The following is a 21,913-nucleotide window of genomic DNA, read 5'->3' as shown; positions in this document are numbered from 1 at the left end:
TTTTTTCATTTTCAACTCTCTACTCTAAGTTTGGAATAGATAATGTTCAATGCCTTGGAGCAGTGAGCATAGATAGATTTTAAAATTCAGATCTCACATATCAGTCTGTACCTGCTGTGCTAATAATCCCCTTCGACGTGAGACTATTGAATCAGTGAATGTGTAATTGCTCTTTTCCCAGTGTGACGCAGTTCTAAAATTCAATACAATTTCAGATACCCATTATATTGACGGGACATAATGTGTTACAGAGCACACCTTGAGAAATGTGATATTGTGTTTCTGTTTCAGGACTGTGAAGGTAGATGTCTATGACTGGGATCGAGATGGAAGGTACAAATAATTCAGCTTTCTCTCTCAAATGTCAGAGGAAAGTGAACCATCTTGTGTACACTCTGCAGGTGAACATGTGAAGCAGTTACTGTGAGATTGACAGAAACAATAATGGAGGAAGACGTGCGGATAGAGACGAAGATGTGAACATTTCTCTCTGATGATGAAGTCTGTGTTCATGCTCACCTGTCTGTGGGTGTTTGTCTGCAGCCATGACTTCATTGGCGAGTTCACCACCAGCTACAGAGAGCTGTCTCGAGGGCAGAACCAGTTCAATGTCTACGAGGTGAGACTTGACATGGGGGTGGTTTGTTGTTTCTCATCGCTTTTACTTTGCAATATGAACAATTTCATTAATATGAATTTGATATTTTAACTCCAGCTGGCTAGCTCTCCAAAGGCTCAAAACAATCTCTCCACAGCTTTATGAAGCGAGGTAATAAAAAGTAGGGGATGACAATGGAAAGGCTGAAAATATTTTGTAGATATTATTTCCCTGTGGAGGAATCGAAGATTTAACAAACTTTAACACACGGATAAACAAAATCACAGGAATGAAGTTTCCTGCAATGTTCATTTTTTATGATTTTGATGCTAAATATTTACCTTTGTTTTAATGATACATGATGATTAATGTAAATACTCAATGCAATTGAATTAATGGATGGATGGATGGATGGATGGATGGATGTGTAGGTGTACAAACGTATATAAGGAAAGATGGTTGGATGTGTGTTTGGAAGGATTCATCTTTTAACATCTCATTTCTTGTCTCTACACTAGATTTGCTCAATAAAACATCATCAGTTTCAATTCATGGTCTTCCAGTATCAGAACTCTGCTGAATTATTCATAATGGTTACCCAACATCATTTCAGGGCATGAAGTGTTTTTGACAAGTACCCTCTCAATCATTAACTTACTTTTCCCCCATCACCGGTAGGTTTTAAATCCGAAGAAAAAGGCAAAAAGAAGAAATACATCAATTCTGGAACTGTGAGTACAACCACCTCTCCTGTCTCCCATATTGTCTCCAGTGTTTGTTTTTTTTAATGTATATTTCTATAGGTATCATCACCGCTTACGTCTGCTTCTCTCTCAATGACTATGTTACTGTCTAGCTACCTGTTGGTCTTTTTTCCTCCCTGTCTACCTGGCCCGGTCCCTATCCACTGTCATTCCCTATTTACCTATTCACTCTGCTGTGTGTGTGTGTGTGTGTGTGTGTGTGTGTGTGTGTGTGTGTGTGTGTGTGTGTGTGTGTGTGTGTGTGTGTGTGTGTGTGTGTGTGTGTGTGTGTGTGTGTGTGTGTGCGCGTGTGTGTGTGTGTTTGCCAGGTAACTCTGCTGTCCTTCAAAGTGGAATCCGAGTATACCTTTGTGGATTTCATCCGAGGAGGGTGAGTGGAATAATAATTAGACTGCTCTCAAAGATAGTGTCAATAGCCACATTTTTTTTGTTACTAGATGGAATGTCCTAAACCCTCACATCATCACACACAGTTGGGGGGGAGTGTGCATTGGTAAAACTCAATTAAAAATACCATATTTATTCACCTCATTCACTTTTAATTACTACTTTCATTTGTTTTGCAGAATTAGGCCTTCACGATGGTGGAGGGAATATTGTCCTGCCATACTAATTAGCCAGTGAACCAGTAAACTAATTATATTATATTATGTGTATGTGTGATGGCGTACAATCGGTATTAAGTGAACTGAAGTTCTTCTTTGATTAACATTTTCTTTGCAACAGAACACAACTGAACTTCACGGTGGCTATTGACTTCACAGCGTCGAATGGTAAGCTGCTTTGACTTGCATGTATTTTGATTGATTGTAGTGCACAAATGGCTTTTATAACTCTTCTTTGCCTCCCTGATATTAATTAAAATGCAGTTTGTCTAGGTGTGATTACTCAAGTTTTTCCAACTAAATATAAAAATAACAATGTTGCTTGCATGATTCCCACGTTGGCTCCTAGTAATGAATCAGTCAACGACAGTTATACTTACAAATAGTAAGGGAATAGTTTGGCAGATAATAGTTATCCATCGTTAAAAGTCTCAATTGCCTTTTTTACATTTCCGTTTCAATTGACAATCAGTATAAGGTGTTTATCAGTAGGCCTAAGCTTTAGACTGTTTGTAGCTGTTTTTTGGAGCTTTGGTTACGATCAGGATGGCAGTTTCCCGTGATACACGTCTTCATGCAAACCCAAACCAGTTGCTGGTTGGCTCTATTTATATGAGCATCATTATCTAATAGATATATCAAATTAATTGTTGATTTCTTTTTACTTAAAGCTTACTTGCGGAAATAATTGCTGATGTAGAGTAGCTAGAAAAATGTAATTGGGCATTTTTCTGATAGAAATAGTTTTTAATTAAGATTTCTCTCAAATAAAATCATGTATTAATGCATTCAACAACCAAAACCTCAAGAGCTATTTAATGCTAGACAGCAAGTTGGTTCTAAAGCTAGACGATTACAGTGTGATGTACCACAGGGTAACTGTTTGGGCCCACTCGTTTTTTCAATTTAGTGTAACATTTTGGTAAACTTGAACAGTTGCAGATGACAGTATAATGCTGCAGTGAAGTGAATGTTATAAAGGGAATTAATTCTGAAATGGAAATCATTTGTTGTTAGTTAAGTTATGCCAGTTCACAAAGCAATCGTCTGATAGGTGAAAATATAGGTTTGTGCAGCAAAATACTACGATCTAAAGAATGCTTGGATGAGATGATTTAGTAAAAACCATATGACAGTAGTTGGAGAAATGCTTTTCGGTCATACCAATAGACAGAAGAAAGGAATAAATCTTGAGTATTGTTTGGTTTTGTTTCTTAATGCATGATTACAGTGCTGCAGTTATTTGTGTGCAAGACACGAGGTCCTAAAACATGAGTCCCACACATTTTGTAATGCACCATTAAACCAGTTTGCTAGTGTGCACATCAATATTACACTTACCATAAGTTTATAAATGTACATCTCTGTCTGAAACTACTAAAATGACGCAACTTGAATTTTTAGTTTTAAATTATTACAGAAAGAAAACAGTTGACTTTGTAACACTTCAGTGGGAAAAGCACTTGTCCCTTTTCCAATCTGTAATGTAACATGACCTTTCTTCATTTCTTATGGCGGATACACTGGTGTTCGTGATGGGCAGGCACACAGCTGTCCTGAATAGATTGTTACATTTAGGCTCTTATTTTCACATGATGGGAAGTGCAGTCGAGCGTGCGGGGTGTACAGGGCTTGGGGAATGCGTTTGGTATTTTCATATCCAGAAGCACGGGGTACACCTGTGGCGCAGCTGGAAGCTAGATAGGATTAGGAGGAATACATTATTGGTTGGTGTGTTAGGAGCGGGCATCTATTCTGGATAATGAAATCACCTCCCCCAGTTCAATCCCTTTTAAAGCAAGGCACTTGTTTCATAAAATAGAAGAAATTCCATTCCAGCTTATCCTAAGGGGAGCAGTCATATTCAGCTAAGTTTACATGTAAATCATAATTATACTGCTTAAAATATGAATGCAAATGTGTAAAACATGAATGTAATTGCCTAAACCGATAAATCCCCATTCTAATCCACTTTTACTTGACTCTTTAATTGAAATTGTACTGTTAAAGATTTTTCATCACAGCTATTGCATGTCTCTTCAGCAATTCAAAATGCAGATAAAAGAAGCAGCTTATGTGAAACCAGTTTGAAAGAAGGCGATAAAGCATGCGGTACTTTCTTCTATATCAATCATCTCCTGAGCTCCACCGGTGACATAACATGCTTCGAATTGCAGATGAAAACCCCACAGAAAGAGGAGAATTATCACTCACCTCATTGAGTTAGGTGCGTTTCTTTCTCCAAGGCAACCCCTCCCAGCCCACCTCCCTCCACTATATGAGTCCCTACCAGATGAATGCATATGCCATGGCCCTGAAAGCAGTGGGTGAGATTATCCAGGACTACGACAGTGACAAGCTCTTTCCTGCCTACGGTTTCGGAGCTAAGCTGCCCCCTGATGGCAAAATCTCCCACGGTTTCCCACTGGTAAGACACACACAAACATATTAATTCACACATACAAGACACACACGGTCCAACCTTAGCAGGGTGTGGTTCAGAACCAGGAGTTGTCACTGCGGCAACAGCTGGTCGCACAAGTTGAGGAGTTGGCTCATCCCCATGCCAGCGGGAATTTCCCAGCATCCCGTCCACTTCCTCCTTCCATCCTCCTGAGAGTTCAGGGCAATCATTTAAAAACGGCTGGATGCTAAGCTAAACCAACTTTTACTCACTAATTTGGCCTATTGTGAGTACCTTATGAAAGGTGGACTAAAAACACCTTTAAAAAATGTTTGCATTGCATACTTCTACCACATGATCAGCCTGCCAATTGCCTAAGAAAGTAGAGGACTGGTATGTTACTTAAATCGCATGCTTGGAGACAATTTCATTATACATTAATGCCACGCTATTTCTAAAAAGAGAAACATTTATTTGGGAGTGCCTTCAGTTAAATTTTGAATATGCTTTTTTGTATGGGGTTTGGTTGGGTTAGGGTGAGGGTTGGGGTTTCTGGTTCAGTGCTGGAATTTCTTTGCGCCGGCCTCAAGAGCTGTGGAGAGGGGTGTGTGTAGTCACATGCCAGTGTCTCAATATGGGGAGCAGTTCAAAAGGGCAAAGCAAATATCTGCATTGGGTAAAGTTGTACGCTATTTACGGAAGAGTGCTGCAAGCTGTCGTAATGTGTGCTTTGGGTTGCTGTTACAATTATTAAGTTCTATGGAGAAAATTACAGATGTGGCTGCGTGGTAGGGTGGGGAATCACAAGAGGTCAAGAGGAGATGCTGGACCCTGGCTTTCATAGCTATTTGCTTGGAGAGTGGGAGTGGAGAGAAGTGTGGTCAGATTAAGGATAATGTTGTCATCTACAACGATTTTGACTTTAATTGTTCCTCTTGAGTTGTCTCGATTTATTTTTTCTTTTATGGGATGGGTTAGCATTAGGGCAAGGCATACCACCTGTTACTACCAAATGTTACTTTCTTAAAATGTCAATAAATAAATTTTTTTTTAAAAAAGGTACTTTAATGTAGGCCTAAATTGCCTGCTAAAAAAAGGCCTTTTATACTTTTCTGTAAAACCCCTCTTAAAACCTGAGGGTTTTGAGAAAAGTATTCACAATGTGTCAATGCCTACTAAAACCTTCATTTCTCAGGCTCTATACCAGATAAAAACATGAAATAAAAAGCATTTGAGAGCTTACTTATTTGGCTTTCAAATTGACTGACTTGCTTGGCCATAATCTATATAAAAAATAGTGTTAGCCAACCATTAGCCACGTTAGCTTGGGATAGCTTGTGTTCCTGTTAGCTCCCAGGCTGCATTGCGTTAGCTCCTGTTAGCTCTGAAGGCCACCAACGGCTGTGGGTCTGAACCGGGCGGATCGATATGATGAAGGGTGAAGCATTTAATTAGTCACGTGAGTTTAAACAAAAACCCTAAGCATCTTTGTCACTCACCCAAGAGTATTTCAGCAAATCACAGTGCATATAATTGGCCACGTGCCTCGAAAAAGCCGACACCGCTCAAAATGACACAGAGGCGTTTGCCACCTTAATGGGAACTACGCATAGATGCGTGATCCGGTCTTAAAGGTAAACACGCACAGATGCGTGATCCGGTCAGAATGGGTTTTAAAATCAGATAAATGGTAAACTATCTTTATTTGGAAGAACTACTACGGTATACGGTTATGTGCTCATGTTGGAATGCTATGTTTGTATGCTAAGTGTTCCCAGCAGTGGTTGAAAGTAACTAAGTACATTTACTCAAGAACTGTACTTACGCACAATTTTGAAATACTCGTACTTAACTTAGTATTTCCATTTTTGTGCTACTTCATCCTTGTAATTCAGTAATCTAATTCAGCTAACACTTTTACACCTTTACTCAAGTAACAGTTTGGGTGCCAGAATTGTACTTGTACCATTTCATCAGTGTGTTATTTTACTTTACCTTAAGTAAACCGCTCTTCATTGGTGTGCTGTTCACTGTCCATTGCAGAGTGGTGATGCTGAGAATCCAAACTGTGTGGGCATAGAGGGAGTTCTGGAGGCATATTTCCAGAGCCTGAGGACAGTGCAGCTGTATGGACCCACCAACTTTGCACCTGTCATCAACAAAGTGGCAAAGTAAGTTTGAAATGATGTGTCTCGTTGGGTATAATTATACTATTTTGCTTTCATTCATCGAGAGCTTTTTTTGTTTGATCTCGGGTTATCTGAGACACGATTCACAAGAAAGTTTAAGCTAGATTAGAGATTTTTAACATCTAACTTTTTTCTCAAACTATTTACAACATCTCGCAATAGCATTATTGTTCCATTAAAAAGCCCTAGAAAACGGTGCAAAATCCATATTACTTGTAAATATATAGCATGTATATGTCTTTATATGTCTATAATAATATTTTGAGTTAGCACAAAATATTTTCAAAGTATTAAAGGGACATTTTACATTTGACGTGGTTTAGGTATAAAGGTGTGAGGACATTTTTTGCTTAATAAAAGGTAAATTAAACCATAAAACATAAAGTGAACCTTGACTCCATAAAAAAACTCATATGAGAATCAGTATCTCCTTTACAAGCTAGACTTTCACCCATAAAATGTATCACAATAATATTGAATCTTGTGAGCATAAACGTTTAACACTGAAAAGAGTTGGTTTCTTTTGGCGTGTTGACAATGTGTTTTGAAATTGAGCCTTGTAAAATATTCCAGGCCTTTAGTGGTGAGTACAAAATGCTATTTTGATTCTTGAAGCACTGAAAAATTGGTCTGATGGCTCTTTGAAAAAAAGGCAAAGTGGGTACCAGGATTAAGGTGGCCGACAGGTGGAAATGCTTTACAACAGCCCAGAACAATGCCAGAAGGAGAAACGCGATGCAGTTTGAAAAATGTTGTAAATAGAAAAAAACCAAATGTGTCAAAATACATCAAACATATTGCCCAACTTCGCAACACATGCGCTGCATGAACAAAACATTGCAAATACTAAACACTGGCACATTTGTGTTTGATATTTGCATAGTTTCTGAAGCTGCTTTGTGTTTCACCTAATGGAGCTTTTGTTTTGGGGCCGTTGTATCCTGTGTGCACCTGCTGGCCACCGCACAACAGTGGTTATGAAGCTGAAAAGCTACATAAAAACCTTCCTCTGGATTTTCAGTGAGGGTTATTGAATAAGCACTTTAATAATAACTTATAATGATAAATATGAAGTTTCATATTGAAGATAATACCAGAGATTAATCAAGTACACAGGGTTAAAACAAATTCTAATGTATGAGTGTACATCGAAGCAGATGTGGGGTTCTTTTTTTTTTCTCGGTATGGAGCAAAGGCATTTCCTTATAATGAATAAAATATGCATTAAGCAAATATGTTTCTCCCAATGGTTATCCTTGAATGGAAATTTGATTTGTCATTCTACCATTTCAAGATATCTGTCTGAAGAGACCTCTTTCTAATTTATTTCCTGCCTCTCGAGGGTAATGTTATAGTCAGTCTTTACCCAACGGGCAGGATATCTCTCAGAAGTTATACATTAGATTTATGAGACCTTCAAAGTTAATTTAAGTCAGCAAAATGATAACTGCAGTTCATGGAGGGACTTCAGTACATCACTGATTTAGACACAGGGATACGTTGGTGTATAATCTGCATACAAATGAATCTTCAGTGGCAGGATGTCCATTCATTTATTATTAACGGTTAACAGAACAGGTGCAGATTTAGTGAGCTTGAGGACTTTGGATTTACAATAGTAGGCATTAACCCTTTGTTCTCTTTTACATGTAGTTGCCAAAATACTTCACAGACATCAAACCAGATCAGGCATTTTTTAAGAATATTGTTTGTGAGTTTCTGATATTTATGAAATAGTTGATGTTCGGGTTTTTTTTTTTTTTTTTGGCTTGCACAGTTATGTTGAAAGGAGAATATTACACAAAACATTATCGGAATCATAAACATCCATTGGTGCTCCACTTTCTCATCTGTTGATCAGCGTAGGAGCACTTTTAGACATTTAAAAGGACTGAACTTATCGATGTCATTGTATGATTTTGTACTATAAAGAGTACAGTACAGTATAATAGGGGCCTATTATGCTTTTTGTGGTTTTCCTTTTCCTGTATTCAAATATTCAAAGGCTTTATTGTCATGTGCACAGTAGCTGCAGTGTCGCTATGGCAATGAAAAACATAAGTACCAGGCTACTCCAACCATAGGACATAAAACAAATAAAACCAGTAACAATACAGAAAGACCGTAAATAAAAATGAAATAAAAATATAAATAGTGCAAGAAGAGTCTGTATACAAGTAAATGGAATATGATATAAACATAAACAAATTGCAAGATGCAAACACATATACCCTTATGGAGGATCTTTAAAGAATTCAGGTGATTAATAGGAGTGTTTTTATATAGGTTTTCAAGCATGTAATTGGTCTGCAAAGACAAAATACCCCCCCCCCCCACCTCTATTGGATCCCCTTTGTTAACTTCCATAACATAATGACATCACTATGTAACACTCTCACTTCTATTGCCTAGCCCTCCAACACTTTGCACATGATAAGGGTTGGGATATTAGTTGACCAATCACAAAAGAGCCGGCAAGCTAGCCAATCGGAGCAGACTGGGCTCTGGTTTCAGACAGAGGGTGAAAAGTGGTGCTGTAGCACAGGCAGTATGAGAAAAATAAAGAGATTTGTGAACATTTAAGCATGTCTTAGTAGAGGCATGAAATACAAATATGGCCCTGGAAATGTGCATCAGGGCTCATTTAAATCCTATTTAGACCTACAATATGAAAGACTTATAATAATGTTGATGAGAGGTTAAGAGGGAAAACAATCTGCCACAGTTGATTCCATGTTTTTGTTGTGTAAAACATTGCTGAACCTGATGGTTAAACCCGAAAAGGGTTGAACATTTTAGCCTATGTGTCTCTGCACTGATTTATTTTTTATCCCATCCTGTGTTTTATACGAGTGAGTCAAATGGCAAGAGGCATACAAAGATCACCCACTGAAAAACCAACAAGACGACATAACTCACACACAGTCCCATTCTAGAATACTTCCAAATTCCCACACACACACACACACAAACACACACACAGAATCATGCATTCACAGATCAATGTCGTGTTCAGCCAGGTGGAACAGCTAAGTCTCTGTTATTATATTTTGTTTCCTTGCAATAAATACACAAACAGCAGGTGAAGGACACACACAAGTGTGCACACACACGCACACACCTACGTGTTGAAAGCCTGCCAACCATCAGCTCTGGATTGATACCGTGCCAGATGAGTTTGGAGATGTGGATATAATCATTTGTTTTTCTTATCCCATCCCTTGTTGGAAAGCGGTGGAAAAACAAGCAGCAGGGTCACATGGTTTTCTTCATGCAGTGTTTTTCAGTGGTTGTTATTTTTTGAAGGGTCTCTCTGTTGCCAAAGATAGTTTCGGGTAGTAACCAGTGTTTGACCATGGAGTAAGGAAATCCTTTTTAATTCATTTATTTTTCCTTTGCATTTAAATCAAGAGTGTTTAATCCGAAATATCTCAAAATCAAACATGCTTTTTGTTGGTAATTATGTTTTTTTACACACGTTTTATTTTCCACATTTTATGGGAAATATGCTAATTTGCTGTGGTACTTTACATGAAGACATATGAAATTGTACCCTTCAAACATAAAAAAACCACATTAACAGTAGTCACTTAAACACTGGAGTCTTTACTGCGAGACTGTAAACAAGTTAAGCTTCATTTACTAGTTATCTATCTAGTATCTGCTAATTCAAATTCAAAGGTTGTATTATCATATACACATTTGCATATCTACAGCGTAGTTGTTGGGAACAAACAACTTAAGTCCTAGGCCCTCAACAGTGCTGGGCTAGTATTATGCAGTGGTGGAATGTAAGAAAGTGCATTTACTCAAGTATTTTGCTTAATCATGACATATTATGTTCATTTTCAGGTTCATATTTGTATTTTGTGCCTGTACTGGGACATGTTTCCATGCTTTAATGTTCAAAAAGCGTATTATTTCTCTCATACTGCCTGTGCTACAGCACATTTTTTCTCCCTCTGTCTGAAACCAGAGCCCAGTCTGCTCTGATTGGTTAGCTGGACGGCTCTGTTTTGATTGGTAAACCACTTAGAGATGTGTTTGAAATGTTCCACCCCTTAGCCTATCACTTACAAAGTGTTGTTGAAGGGAGAAGTTTCAGGCTGGGCAGAAACTTGGGAATTCTGGCTTTTAGACTATGCAGAGCATTTGCATGCACAACAACCTTTATAACACACTACAGGGAAGGGGAATCCCCAGAAAGCAAAATAGGGCCTCTGTAAATCACAATTTCAATCTTTACAGTTTATTTTCAACATTCATTATTTCATTCATTTCCTTTGCTCTTTACTGAAAGTGTTGGTTGATTCGTGCTATAAGGTTTGATAAATCTATACGATCACAGACAGTGATCTTATCACTGGATTATGGGAGTATTTTCCCCTAAAGTTATTTCAAATTCAGCACGTAGAGAGCAGAAAGAAGAATTGAAAAAAGGCTGCAAGGGACTCGGTATGTAGGACACAACTTCATGAAGGGTAAAGGGTCATTTTTAAAGACCAACAGGCAGGTGTGCTCTGTGTTTCCATTAGCAGTCCGCTACTCAGGCAGAATGTTAGCGCTGACCTGGATATGTGTGTGTGTATGTTTGTCTGTGCGTGTTTGCGTGTGCGTGTGCACATTCCCCAGCTGTGCAGCAGAGATTACAGATGGCTCTCAGTACTTTGTGCTGCTGATGATCACAGATGGAGTGATATCTGACATGGTCCAGACCAAAGAGGCTGTGGTCAATGTGAGTAAATGAACACACACACACACACACACACACACACACACACACACACACACACACACACACACACACGAACAAAGACTGATGGATAGCAATGCTCTTCCCTCAGTGTCTCCTGATACTGATGTTCATCTGAGCATCCTCTTCTCTTTTATGACAAGATCTCCATTATAATCTTCCCGATAAATATATATTTTATGTTTGGATAAAAATATCTGGACATGTCCGAGTACTTTCAAGTTCAGAAAAACAGTGGAAATAAAACTAAAATGTTCCTCTTTAAGAATGACCCCAGGGAAAGGAAAACTGTTTTTTGCTTTAATTATAATTGATCTTACTTTTGTAGTGAGATCAATAGTAGTTCTTTATAATGTCAAATTACAGTTTGAGAAGTGTCTGATCTAATTAGATTGTTCTGAGTGATTTTTTCTTGGCATGCAGAGTAGAATATTAAAAGTAAATTATTTATTGTTATACTTTTGATCCTTATAATGATCCAATTACAGAGTTACAGTTTGGAAAATAAAAGCAATTGTTGGTTTAGGGTCAGGTTTAAATTAAATAACACATTTGAAACAACACAATGTAGAATAACTTATCCCTGTATAAACACAGACAATTCACCTGCAGTTTATATGAATTCATGCTATCTAATGGTATTATTAATTAACTGGTGGACTTCCTTCTGTCTCCTGCACAGGCCTCATCGCTCCCCCTGTCCATAATCATCGTAGGTGTTGGACCTGCTGAGTTTGATGGTGAGTGTTCTGGTTCGGAGCAGGTCGATAATTTTTCATGTCAGCATGAGCAATCTTGAGGAGTCATTTAATCTTCAGAAGACAAACCACTTAATCAGTGTTGCAGTCATGCAGTGGAGATGGCCCTAAAAGCAATAGAGCTATATCCGGAATGAATAAGGGAATATAAAACAACTTTTGATTTGATTTGTCCAAAATCTTGAAATCTTGTATCAATATGATATCAAAGGGATCCAAATGTGCATGCAGGCTTAAATCAACTGTGGATTTCTGGCGGTTGATGGAGTGACTTAAATTAAAGTAAGATTAAAAGACATGGCCGCTAGGCTAATTTATGCAGTGTAAGATGCCATAGGCTTAAGCTAATACTTTTAAAAAAAGAGATTGTCCCGAAATATTCCTCCCAATCATGATCAAAGCGTGATGCAATTATACAATCAAGAATAACCTACAACCATGGCACAGATTATTCCAAAAAAAGACTTTAATCGCGCCCTCAAACAACCCAAGCTCTGTCATTAAACATAACATAATTTAAACCAATCCAAATAAATTACCTACACCTCCTCACTTTGTGCAGTGATTGGACAATTGCTTATTGGTGATTACTTTAATAAATTTTTTATTTAAATACATTTAAATGTTTTTTTTCCCACTCTTTTTGATGCCCCTCTCACATTTCTACATTACAAGCTGAAAACTACCGTTTCCCCATCAACATGTCAACATAGAGTTTCTCAAAATATTTACCGTGGGTTGATTTTGACCTAAAAACGTTCTGTAGGCTGTAGTGACTTAAACTGCAATTTGTTTGTGGAAAAAATGGCCAAACACATCTAGAAATCTGCATTATCATGAATACCTGAGTATGTGAGGGCTGGGCCTAAATGTTCTTTACTAAGACACAAAGCATGTATCCTCATAAAATGTGTTTTTCTAATATGTGAACTTAACAAGATATGAGTATGGCACCACTAGGGCCCGACCCACAGGAAGCAGCAGGTGCATGCACTGAATATTTTTAAATGTTGAATATAATTAAATACAACAACCTTGACATTGTTATGAATGCAAATACGTGTGACATTATAAATGAAAGGCACCATTTGACTATGACCTTGGCTTCAAGCTGACTTAATAAGACTCTTGTGAGCAAACAGGAAACCACTTCAGCAGCTGTACCGATTTCCCCTTTAGTGTTATGCTCTGTAGTTCACGTGCATTTTTGCAATAGTCTTTCTGATTATCATTCAATTGTCCTTTGCCGTTATAACATTATGTCTCATGTGAAAGAGATTTATCTTACAAATGTAAAAGTGGAGGCCTCATAAATCCTAGGAGGGATCATATCAATTTACATATCAATGATTTGTTTTGCCCTCTAATATTTTCTTGTTTTGTGAGTGCCTTTTTGCTGATTTGACCTCACTTTATGCTAAGCCAATTTTCCACACCTCCATGCTCCTCCCCACATGCAGGAAAAAACTGAATAATATTGTGCAGGTGCTTTTTTCGGAGACCAAAATGACTCCTCTACCAGAGCGCATTTAAAAAGCAAGTGCTGCTTTTAAGCTATTGAACGCTCAGACGTGGCCAGGTTTATTTTGGGTAATGAGTTTTGTTTAAGAAATGGCTTTTTCTTTTTTTGTTGTACAAAGTGTTCCACTCAATCTCTGCTAAATACCTGTTCTTACTCCTAAATCTGCCTTCCACTTCAGCAAAGATGTTGTGGAAATCCAAAAGAACATCTTGTACCCTTTTTTAAGTTCTCCCTCGGTGGTTCCCCTTTTGAGTCATGCTCATTCCCTGTCACTTTCTCTCCTTTTAGCTATGGAGGAGCTGGATGGAGACGAGGTGAGAGTGTCCTCCAGAGGACGGCTTGCGGAGAGAGACATTGTACAGGTACTCACCATAATTCTGTTTATCGTGGCAGGTTAAACTTGAGCATGTTTGTGTCAACAGCAGCTGCACGGGGGAGTTATCCCCGCAGGAGGAAGGCTGGCATTCACAACAAACTCACACTGGGAACTGCCTCATGCAATATACAGTACCCAGCTATGGTGGGCCTCTGGTTTTATTTGTACACCCCACTCAAAAATCCATGGGCCAAGAAAAAAATAGATGGCCAAGTTTAACTCATTTTATACCACATATTTCAGATACATTCTGTTGTAAATCCTTATGTGAAGTGCAGCATCCACCATGTTTAAATATTTGAAATTAGTATATTAAAATGAATCCTGTCAAAATTATATCTACAAAAAAGTATTGTACCTAACTAGTAACGTAACGCAACAAAAACAACCGTCCAACATAAAACAGGTTCAATTAGAAATCTCGATTTATCTCATTATATTGGAAAGGTTTATCAAAAATGGCTGTTATAGTGTCCTAACATAACATATAAAAATGTGTCAAAAAAGAAATTCAATTTCCATGGTGAAAAAAACTTATAAAAAAAACTTTAAAATATTGTGATGTAGATCTTTGGTGATGCCCAACAATGATCTTGTTTTATTATTTAATTAAATTAGATTAGATTCTTTGAGAATTGTATCTACAAAATCCACCACTCCAGTATAAAAGAACAAAGGGGAAATTTAAATCAGATTTTTTTCTTCAGAGACATAAATGAAGCACTTTTACTTGAAAAAGGCTGTATTTGTGTGCCAAGATAACAACATAAGAAAAATCTGTTGAAAAACCTTTAGCTGAATAGGCAAATGAACCGTACTGTAGAGGACTGTTGTTGTACATTTGTGACAGGCAACATGGACCGCATTTTATTATTCAAAATGTATAAATACTAGCTCCTTTCAAAAATGTATATAAAGGTGTTTGCATTAAACTTATCGCATTTTATAGGTTTGAGGGCTTCGGGGTGTAGAATCCATCTTTACCTACATTATATGGAATCTCTCAGGCAGCATGGTGTCCCTAAAAAAGACATTTCCATAAAAACAAAACTGCATTGTTGTACATTTCAAAGAAATCAAGTATACAAACCAGTGTTGTTTGTTTTGTCTGGGATAACAATTTCTTTTTTTTAATTTACAACAAATCTGTTTTTCTAATCAAAATCCAGATAGCAAGGTTGGGGTAGATTGTTGATCCAACACAAACATTTTTTCAAACTTACATTATTAACTTACGTCAACAACGTAAAAACGCAATGTACAGACTGTGTGTAAGATGGCAACAGACAGACTCATTTCAACCCTGTCACTTTAACCACATGTCTGAAATTGCGACAGAAATCCAGGAGAAAAATAAGTTTCCATAATTTTTTGTAGATAGAGTTTCACGTCAACATCCGTCATCCAATATTTCATTTCACCAACACAGTATGATACATACAGCTAAAATGTCCATCGTTCCCATACAAAGTTGATGTAGCTGTCAGAAAACTAGCCAGACGTTTCCTTTCCCAGTCTGCCTTCAAAAAAGCTCTTCCACATCCATCATTACAGTTACAGGCAAAGCAATTTTAATTTTTCTTCAAATTGTTTTGCTGTGAGGTCTTATAAAGAGCGAGCAAAACGCCCTTCAGGGATTGATAAAACAGGATCCGGCAACAGTGAATAGTAATTTTAGAAAAAGCCTGTGTTGAGAACACAAATACAATGGCCTGTGATAACAATGCCCCTTTGAATTGGTGCATAGTAGGAAAGGGAAAGTGGCAGAGCATATAGGAAACAATGAAAAATGAGCACTTTGAAAGATAAATGCATAGTGTCTACTCGAGGAGACAGCGAAGTATATACTGTAAGATAACCCAAATTGAATTCAGCAGGTAGCAGAGGCTTTTTCACTGTCTCTAGTTATTTAAACAGTTAAGATTTCAATTATACAGCATGAAGGTATCATCATATATCTACACACTTCACATTTTGTTTTGCTACTAGTAACTTATTATTTTCTGGGGCTGTATATCTGAAGACTATCTGTCAAATATACACTATGAAGCATTGCTGAGGACTGCCTTTTACCTGATTATGACATTCATTTTTTCAAAGTACAAGTTATTTACCAGAGAACAGTGTGTGGAGGTGTGTTGATTATAGGAGTCTAAGGAAGTTATGGCCAATAGGTGTTGTTACTGAAATGTATGTCTGGATTGCAATTGCAGTATACACATCTAAATATCAACATGTATATTTAATTCTCCTTTTCTTAGACTGTTGCTGCTAAATGGAAAGTTCATATGGGTTTTTACATTTTTTGATTTACAGTAAAAAAAAAGGCTTTTACGTATCGGTTAAAATGTTATTAATTAAGATTCTCCCAACAACTCCAACATGGCTTATCAAAACTATCAAAAAAACCTTGATACAATAAGACAATGTTACTGAGCCAATTTTAAGAGCATTTTTTTTTTTCAGGTCAGTTTGTTCAACAAATCTTTCAACCGGCATGAATTAACTTATAAAATGTGTAACAAAAATCAACACTACAGCATGTGAGCAAAATTATAAATGAATAACACCTCAACGTGTCTCCCATTTTAAAGTAGGAAGCACAAATAACCTTCAAATAGAGATGGAAATAATGAGAAAATGATTAAGGGGATTCACTGTGAGATGAAGTGGGGGCGGGCAGCCCTCATGCTCATGATGGTCATTAATTAAAGCTTCAGCGGCAAGATAAGTTTAAAAATCCATCAGTGATGCAGCCGGGGAGAGATCAGAAAACACTTTTCTTCCCTTATCACATTACTTTCAACTCCCGCTTGTGCACCAGGTGCCAAATATTCCACCAGCATTGTGGACAATTGTTTGGTTTACAGTCCTGTCAAGTCTTTATGAAGCCTTAAGTATACATGCATTTTTTTCTAGCCTTTCGGCTTATACTGTATAGCAACAGTCAAGATTAAAATCAAGCAACAATCCAATTAGACAGTCTGAATATCGTCCATTGCAGACTGCAAACCCACCTGTTTCGCCATTAAACCTAACACACACACACACACACACACACACACACACACACACACACACACACACACACACACACACACACACACACACACACACACACACACACACACACACACACACACACAAAACAATTGTAGTGCTCAAAGTGTTTAGCTCATTTGAAACTGCACTTGAAGCAGATATACCTGTATTTTCTGTTGTTCTGAGTTTGTTTCTTTTGGGGGTTTTCCCTTTCCTGTAGTGTGTTATATAGGGTTTTTTGTGCATATAAATGGTTTGCCCCCCTGCCCCTCCTTAAATAATGACATCACTATGTAACGCTCGTTCTTCTATTTGCTAGCAAACACATTGTACGTGAAAAGCCTATCCGGGAGATTTCCGACACATCTCTAAGCAGTTAATCAATCACAACAGAGCCGGCCAGCTAACCAATCAGAGCAGACTGGGCTCTGGTTTCAGACAGAGGGTGAAAAGAGGTTCTGCAGTACAGGCAGTATGAGAAACATAAAGACCTTTTTGAACATAAAAGCATAGAGACATGTCACAGAGAGGAACAAAATACAAATACGAACCTGAGAATGAGCAGAATTAGGTCTTCTTTAATGTAATATATATTACTTTTTAACAAATACGATTCATCCAAAGCTAGCATTCTCACTGAAAACCCAAACAAATAAGCTAAGTATACTTGTATGATCTATCAAACCAAATGCTTAAGTGAGAATTAATGAAGCCAAACTGACCATTAAAAAAGTTGTCTAAACAGAATGGATTTCCTGTCTGAATAATGGCTAGTTGAAATTACATTGTGACAAAGTCTTGATTTAAGCCTTTGTTTATGATGCCTCCAAACAGATCGTACAACTCTTTATTAAAATCTTAATCGATCTACAAAGCATAACAAATAAATCTAATTTATTGTTCCTCCCTCTCCAGTTTGTTCCATTCAGAGACTACGTTGACAGATCTGGTAACCAGGTACTGAGCATGGCTCGGCTGGCTAAGGACGTCCTGGCCGAGATCCCCGACCAGCTGCTGTCTTTCATGAAGAGCCGAGGAGTTGAACCGCGACCGGCACTCTCCAACTCACCGCTACCGGAGCTACATCGGCATATCTGACTCCGACACTCGTCTCTGCCTCTCCACCCTGACTCTCTCTTCCCGTCTCCGCTTATCTACACTCACCTCTCATACAGTCATTTGTCACTTTAAAAGGAGCGGAAGGATTGACCCGTGACCTGCCCTCTTCCTGTCTTATCACCGGTGAAGCCAAAGTGGGGCGCACCAATGCAGCGGAAGCTCATTCTTGACTCACCCACTGCTGTTCTTCATCTTCTCTTCTCTAACTCACCCTGTTACATAGCATTACTTTACAGAGCAGTAAGTCTGCGCCACAACTGCCCCTCATGCTCCCCAATGACAATCACTCAAAGCTTGACATTTCGGATTTATCTATTAATTCCCCTCCAGAGGCACTTTTTAAGCAGAGTTTTTTCGCGTGTCCTTGTCTTTGCCAAGTCTTGACAGCAGTCGCATTTGGCAGGAGTGCAAGGAAGTGCTAGACACTAAATTAAACTGAAGCTCGTCCCTAAATGAAAGCAGAGCGCTTGATGAGCAATCGATGCCAGCTTGCATCAGGTGCTCTGTGGGTATTTTTGGCCCGTGCTCTGACTGTAACACATTAGAGTTACTGGTCGTTGTGAGGACAGGTGTTGTGAGGACAGGTGTTTGTGATTTATTCCTTACCATCGTCGTTATCGTCAAGTAGTTACAAATCTATTGAAACTGAATTAGAAGCTGGCAAAGAATATGTTCCATCCGGAGGTTTTTGAACTGTGAGGCGCGCCGTCCCAGGGGTTGAAGGAGAGTTGAAGGGTGGGGGTGGGGGTGTAGAGGGACAGAAGTAACAATCTGAGTAGTTTGGTGTGTTGATTTGTTCCACTTATCGCAACTGTCAATAGTTAGAGCTGCAACAGTGGATGTGACATGCAGCTCATGATGTCAATTTGGGTATTCTAATGCCGGTTTGTGGCAATTTCCGTCAGACATTTTATTCCTACTGCAGTCAAGAATCACTTAAACTCAAAGACATGATGTATATATTTTAGATTCAATTCAACTTTCAATGTCAGGTGATATCACTATCTCTGTGTCCACCATGTGTAAACGCCAATGAATTTGAAATGAAATCATAAAGTCAAGACACTGAATTCAACCAACCATAAGAATGTAGAAGTTTGAACTAAAACTATGGAAGCCCTGAGAGCAAATGTGATTACGTTACCTTCTTTTGGCTTGGTTTGATCTAAAAAGTTTTAGAAAGATCATTTGAAACAAAAAGTTTTGCCATAATACTTTTATTCCTTATTTTTTAAAGATTTGAAACTTGAAAACATTATTTCTGTTCATAATTTTCTTTTTTTTGTCCAGTTTATTTTCAGTCTCTGTTGCTGTAATACTCATTTCAACCACAAGGGGTTGAAGTGACATTCTGGACCCTAACCTTAACCCTAAATGCTTTTGTTCACTATACTCTATCCAATTTGACTAAATAGCAGTCTCAATAAAATTTCGAATAAATGTAGACGTAAACTAAAACAATTTGTGAGAAAATAAACTCCCTAAAACCCTTATTGACAATTCTGTTTTGTTATATTGGAATGTCATCTTAATGAAGAGCCTGTGTTTTAGGTATTCTCCAGTAGCAAAGTGGTCCGTTATCATTTTCTGTAAATTCGTGACTACTTTGTAAACAGGAAGTGCTAATATGTGATTCATTATTCTCAAAGTGATCTCCAAAATGTGAACAAATCAAGTGCAAAAAATAGGACTCAAGGTGCAACACTCTGAACATTGACTCCTTGACGACATCATACTTCTTGTTTACAGCCCCCGTAATTATAGGAACCTAGTGCCAAAATTAGATTCGGGCTTTCCCCGAATGACAGTCCATCAAAGACTAATAACAGGACTGACAAAATCCATTAATATTGTAGGAGTGGGGGGTGCAGTTTATTCTGTTTGAGGGGGCCACAGTGTCCGACTTTGAAACCCCCCAGATTAATCCGACCAGATGAATTAGTGACGAGAGGAATATTGGGATGTGGAAGTCACACAGAGGGTAGCACACAAGTGTTTGCAGGCATAGTGTTGGGGTTCCGGTCACGTGTTAATTATCACAAACTGCTTAGACAAACACACACACCCCCCACCCCCCATTTCTCTTTGCCCAGCGTGGGCTGAGGCTGGGTGCAGATTCCCCCCCTGCTGTTAGAGAAATGCCATCTCTCCGACTGCCCTGCAGAGAGGAGGAGGAGGAAGGAAGGAAGGAAGGGACAGGGAGGAGTTGGGGGTAAAGGGAAGAGAGATGGAGGTGTCAGATACTGAGTGATGAATGGAAAGGAAAGAGAAATGGGCCATAAGGGTGAGGAGCCATTTACTGACAAAGGGGAAGAGAATCAAGAGATTAGTCTGATCCCAGCAGGGGAAGATAAATGGGAGAAACAGATGGTGGCAGATGAGGAAAAAGGATTGTTACTTCGAGTTTCTCCGAAGTCTACTTTTTCTTTGTGAATACATGTTAATCAATGCTAAATGCACATTCTCCGAAAAAGCAATATACCTGATCCCAGTGTAATGTTTCCCTCTGCATGTCCCTCCCTCTCCCCTGCCATGACTTGACATTTTATTCCCAGGCAGACTAGAGCTGTATTCCAATGGGCAAAGTCTGCCACCTAGTGTTCATCACATGTACAGCAGGGTATCTTTATTATGCATGACTACTGTACATTCCTATACTAACCCACACAGTACAGACCTGATGCAACTGTCCTTATTGATATAGTTGACGGTATTTGCAGTGAATTCAAGCGTTGTAAAGAACTACAAACAAATGTTCTCAAGTAAAATGTGATGTCACTTTTTTGAAGACTGTCAGTGTGATGGTGGTGGCTTAGAGGAGTGTTAATGCTGTTCCATGTGTTGTGTATTGGTTTTTATAAATTTGTACAATCATTAGGGTTGACAGTTAAACGTTTTTGCATGTTGAAAAACGCCTTACTGTGTTCAAGTAGTTGTTGTCATTGCAACTGATTGTTGAAAAAAAAGGAAAAGAGAAGTATGTCTCAAAATAATATGCATTTCTTTTGTGTCACTGTACATTGTCATTTGTAGATTTCACAACTTGTGTGCAGCATCTTGCAGAAAATAATCAGTAAGTGGATCGTCACTGAGAGAAATGTATTTTTGATATTTTGAAATGATAAGGAAAACTCCCAGCGTCACACAGTAATAAACAAGTAAGGTCTCTGCAAGTCACTAATGGTATCAAAGAGTATTCCGATGGCACTTTTTTGTCCGTCTCTTATCTTTGTCTTATGGCTCTATATGTGTATATGCCGCCCATAGTGTTTAAGCAAGGATCATATTAATTGTATATACGGTACAGTACATGATATGTTTTCCACTTGTTTGCTTACAGTAGAGTTAGGAAATCCTTTTACATGTGTGTATCTAATAATAAATCTATATTGTATGTTGACGTTTTTATGAATGTCCAATAAATAAGAATGTAGAAGTTTAAACTATGGAAGCTTTGAGAGAAAATGGATTGCCTTAGTTTGAGTTCAATTGAGTTTCACCTTTGTTTATGACTCAAGAACTTTTTTTCATCTCTGAAACCTATAAAATAGATGGTCATTATTTTATTTAGTCATATTTAGTCTTTATTGTTGTAATACTCTTGTTGGCCACAAGAGGCTGACGTGCTGTTTTACATTATTACATTACATGTCATTTGTTAGAACCTTTTATGAAAAGCAACTTACATACATTCATTACTATTGGCAATCCCCACAGGAGCCATTTTAGGTGAAGTGTCTTACCGATAGACATAATGACATGCTGACTTGCAGTGGGACTGGA

At 38.1% G+C, this 21,913-nt stretch overlaps 1 protein-coding gene across 1 annotated transcript in view; it reads left to right on the top strand.

Moving 5' to 3' along the window:
- LOC134872422 (copine-9-like) overlaps nucleotides 1-21,573 on the top strand; it is a 70,776-nt gene extending 49,203 nt beyond the window's left edge. The window contains 12 exon segments of the mRNA XM_063895709.1: nucleotides 292-333; nucleotides 544-619; nucleotides 1,277-1,289; nucleotides 1,292-1,329; nucleotides 1,671-1,732; nucleotides 2,089-2,135; nucleotides 4,214-4,395; nucleotides 6,415-6,542; nucleotides 11,193-11,295; nucleotides 11,996-12,053; nucleotides 13,882-13,955; nucleotides 17,927-21,573. Coding sequence (XP_063751779.1) covers nucleotides 292-333; nucleotides 544-619; nucleotides 1,277-1,289; nucleotides 1,292-1,329; nucleotides 1,671-1,732; nucleotides 2,089-2,135; nucleotides 4,214-4,395; nucleotides 6,415-6,542; nucleotides 11,193-11,295; nucleotides 11,996-12,053; nucleotides 13,882-13,955; nucleotides 17,927-18,109 — 1,006 coding nt within the window. The 3' untranslated portion in view covers nucleotides 18,110-21,573.
- Nucleotides 21,574-21,913: the final 340 nt, after the last annotated feature.

Source organism: Eleginops maclovinus, chromosome 1 (genome assembly GCF_036324505.1).
Source record: "Eleginops maclovinus isolate JMC-PN-2008 ecotype Puerto Natales chromosome 1, JC_Emac_rtc_rv5, whole genome shotgun sequence".
NCBI lineage: Eukaryota > Metazoa > Chordata > Actinopteri > Perciformes > Eleginopidae > Eleginops > Eleginops maclovinus.
This window is presented reverse-complemented; position numbering and strand designations above follow the sequence as displayed.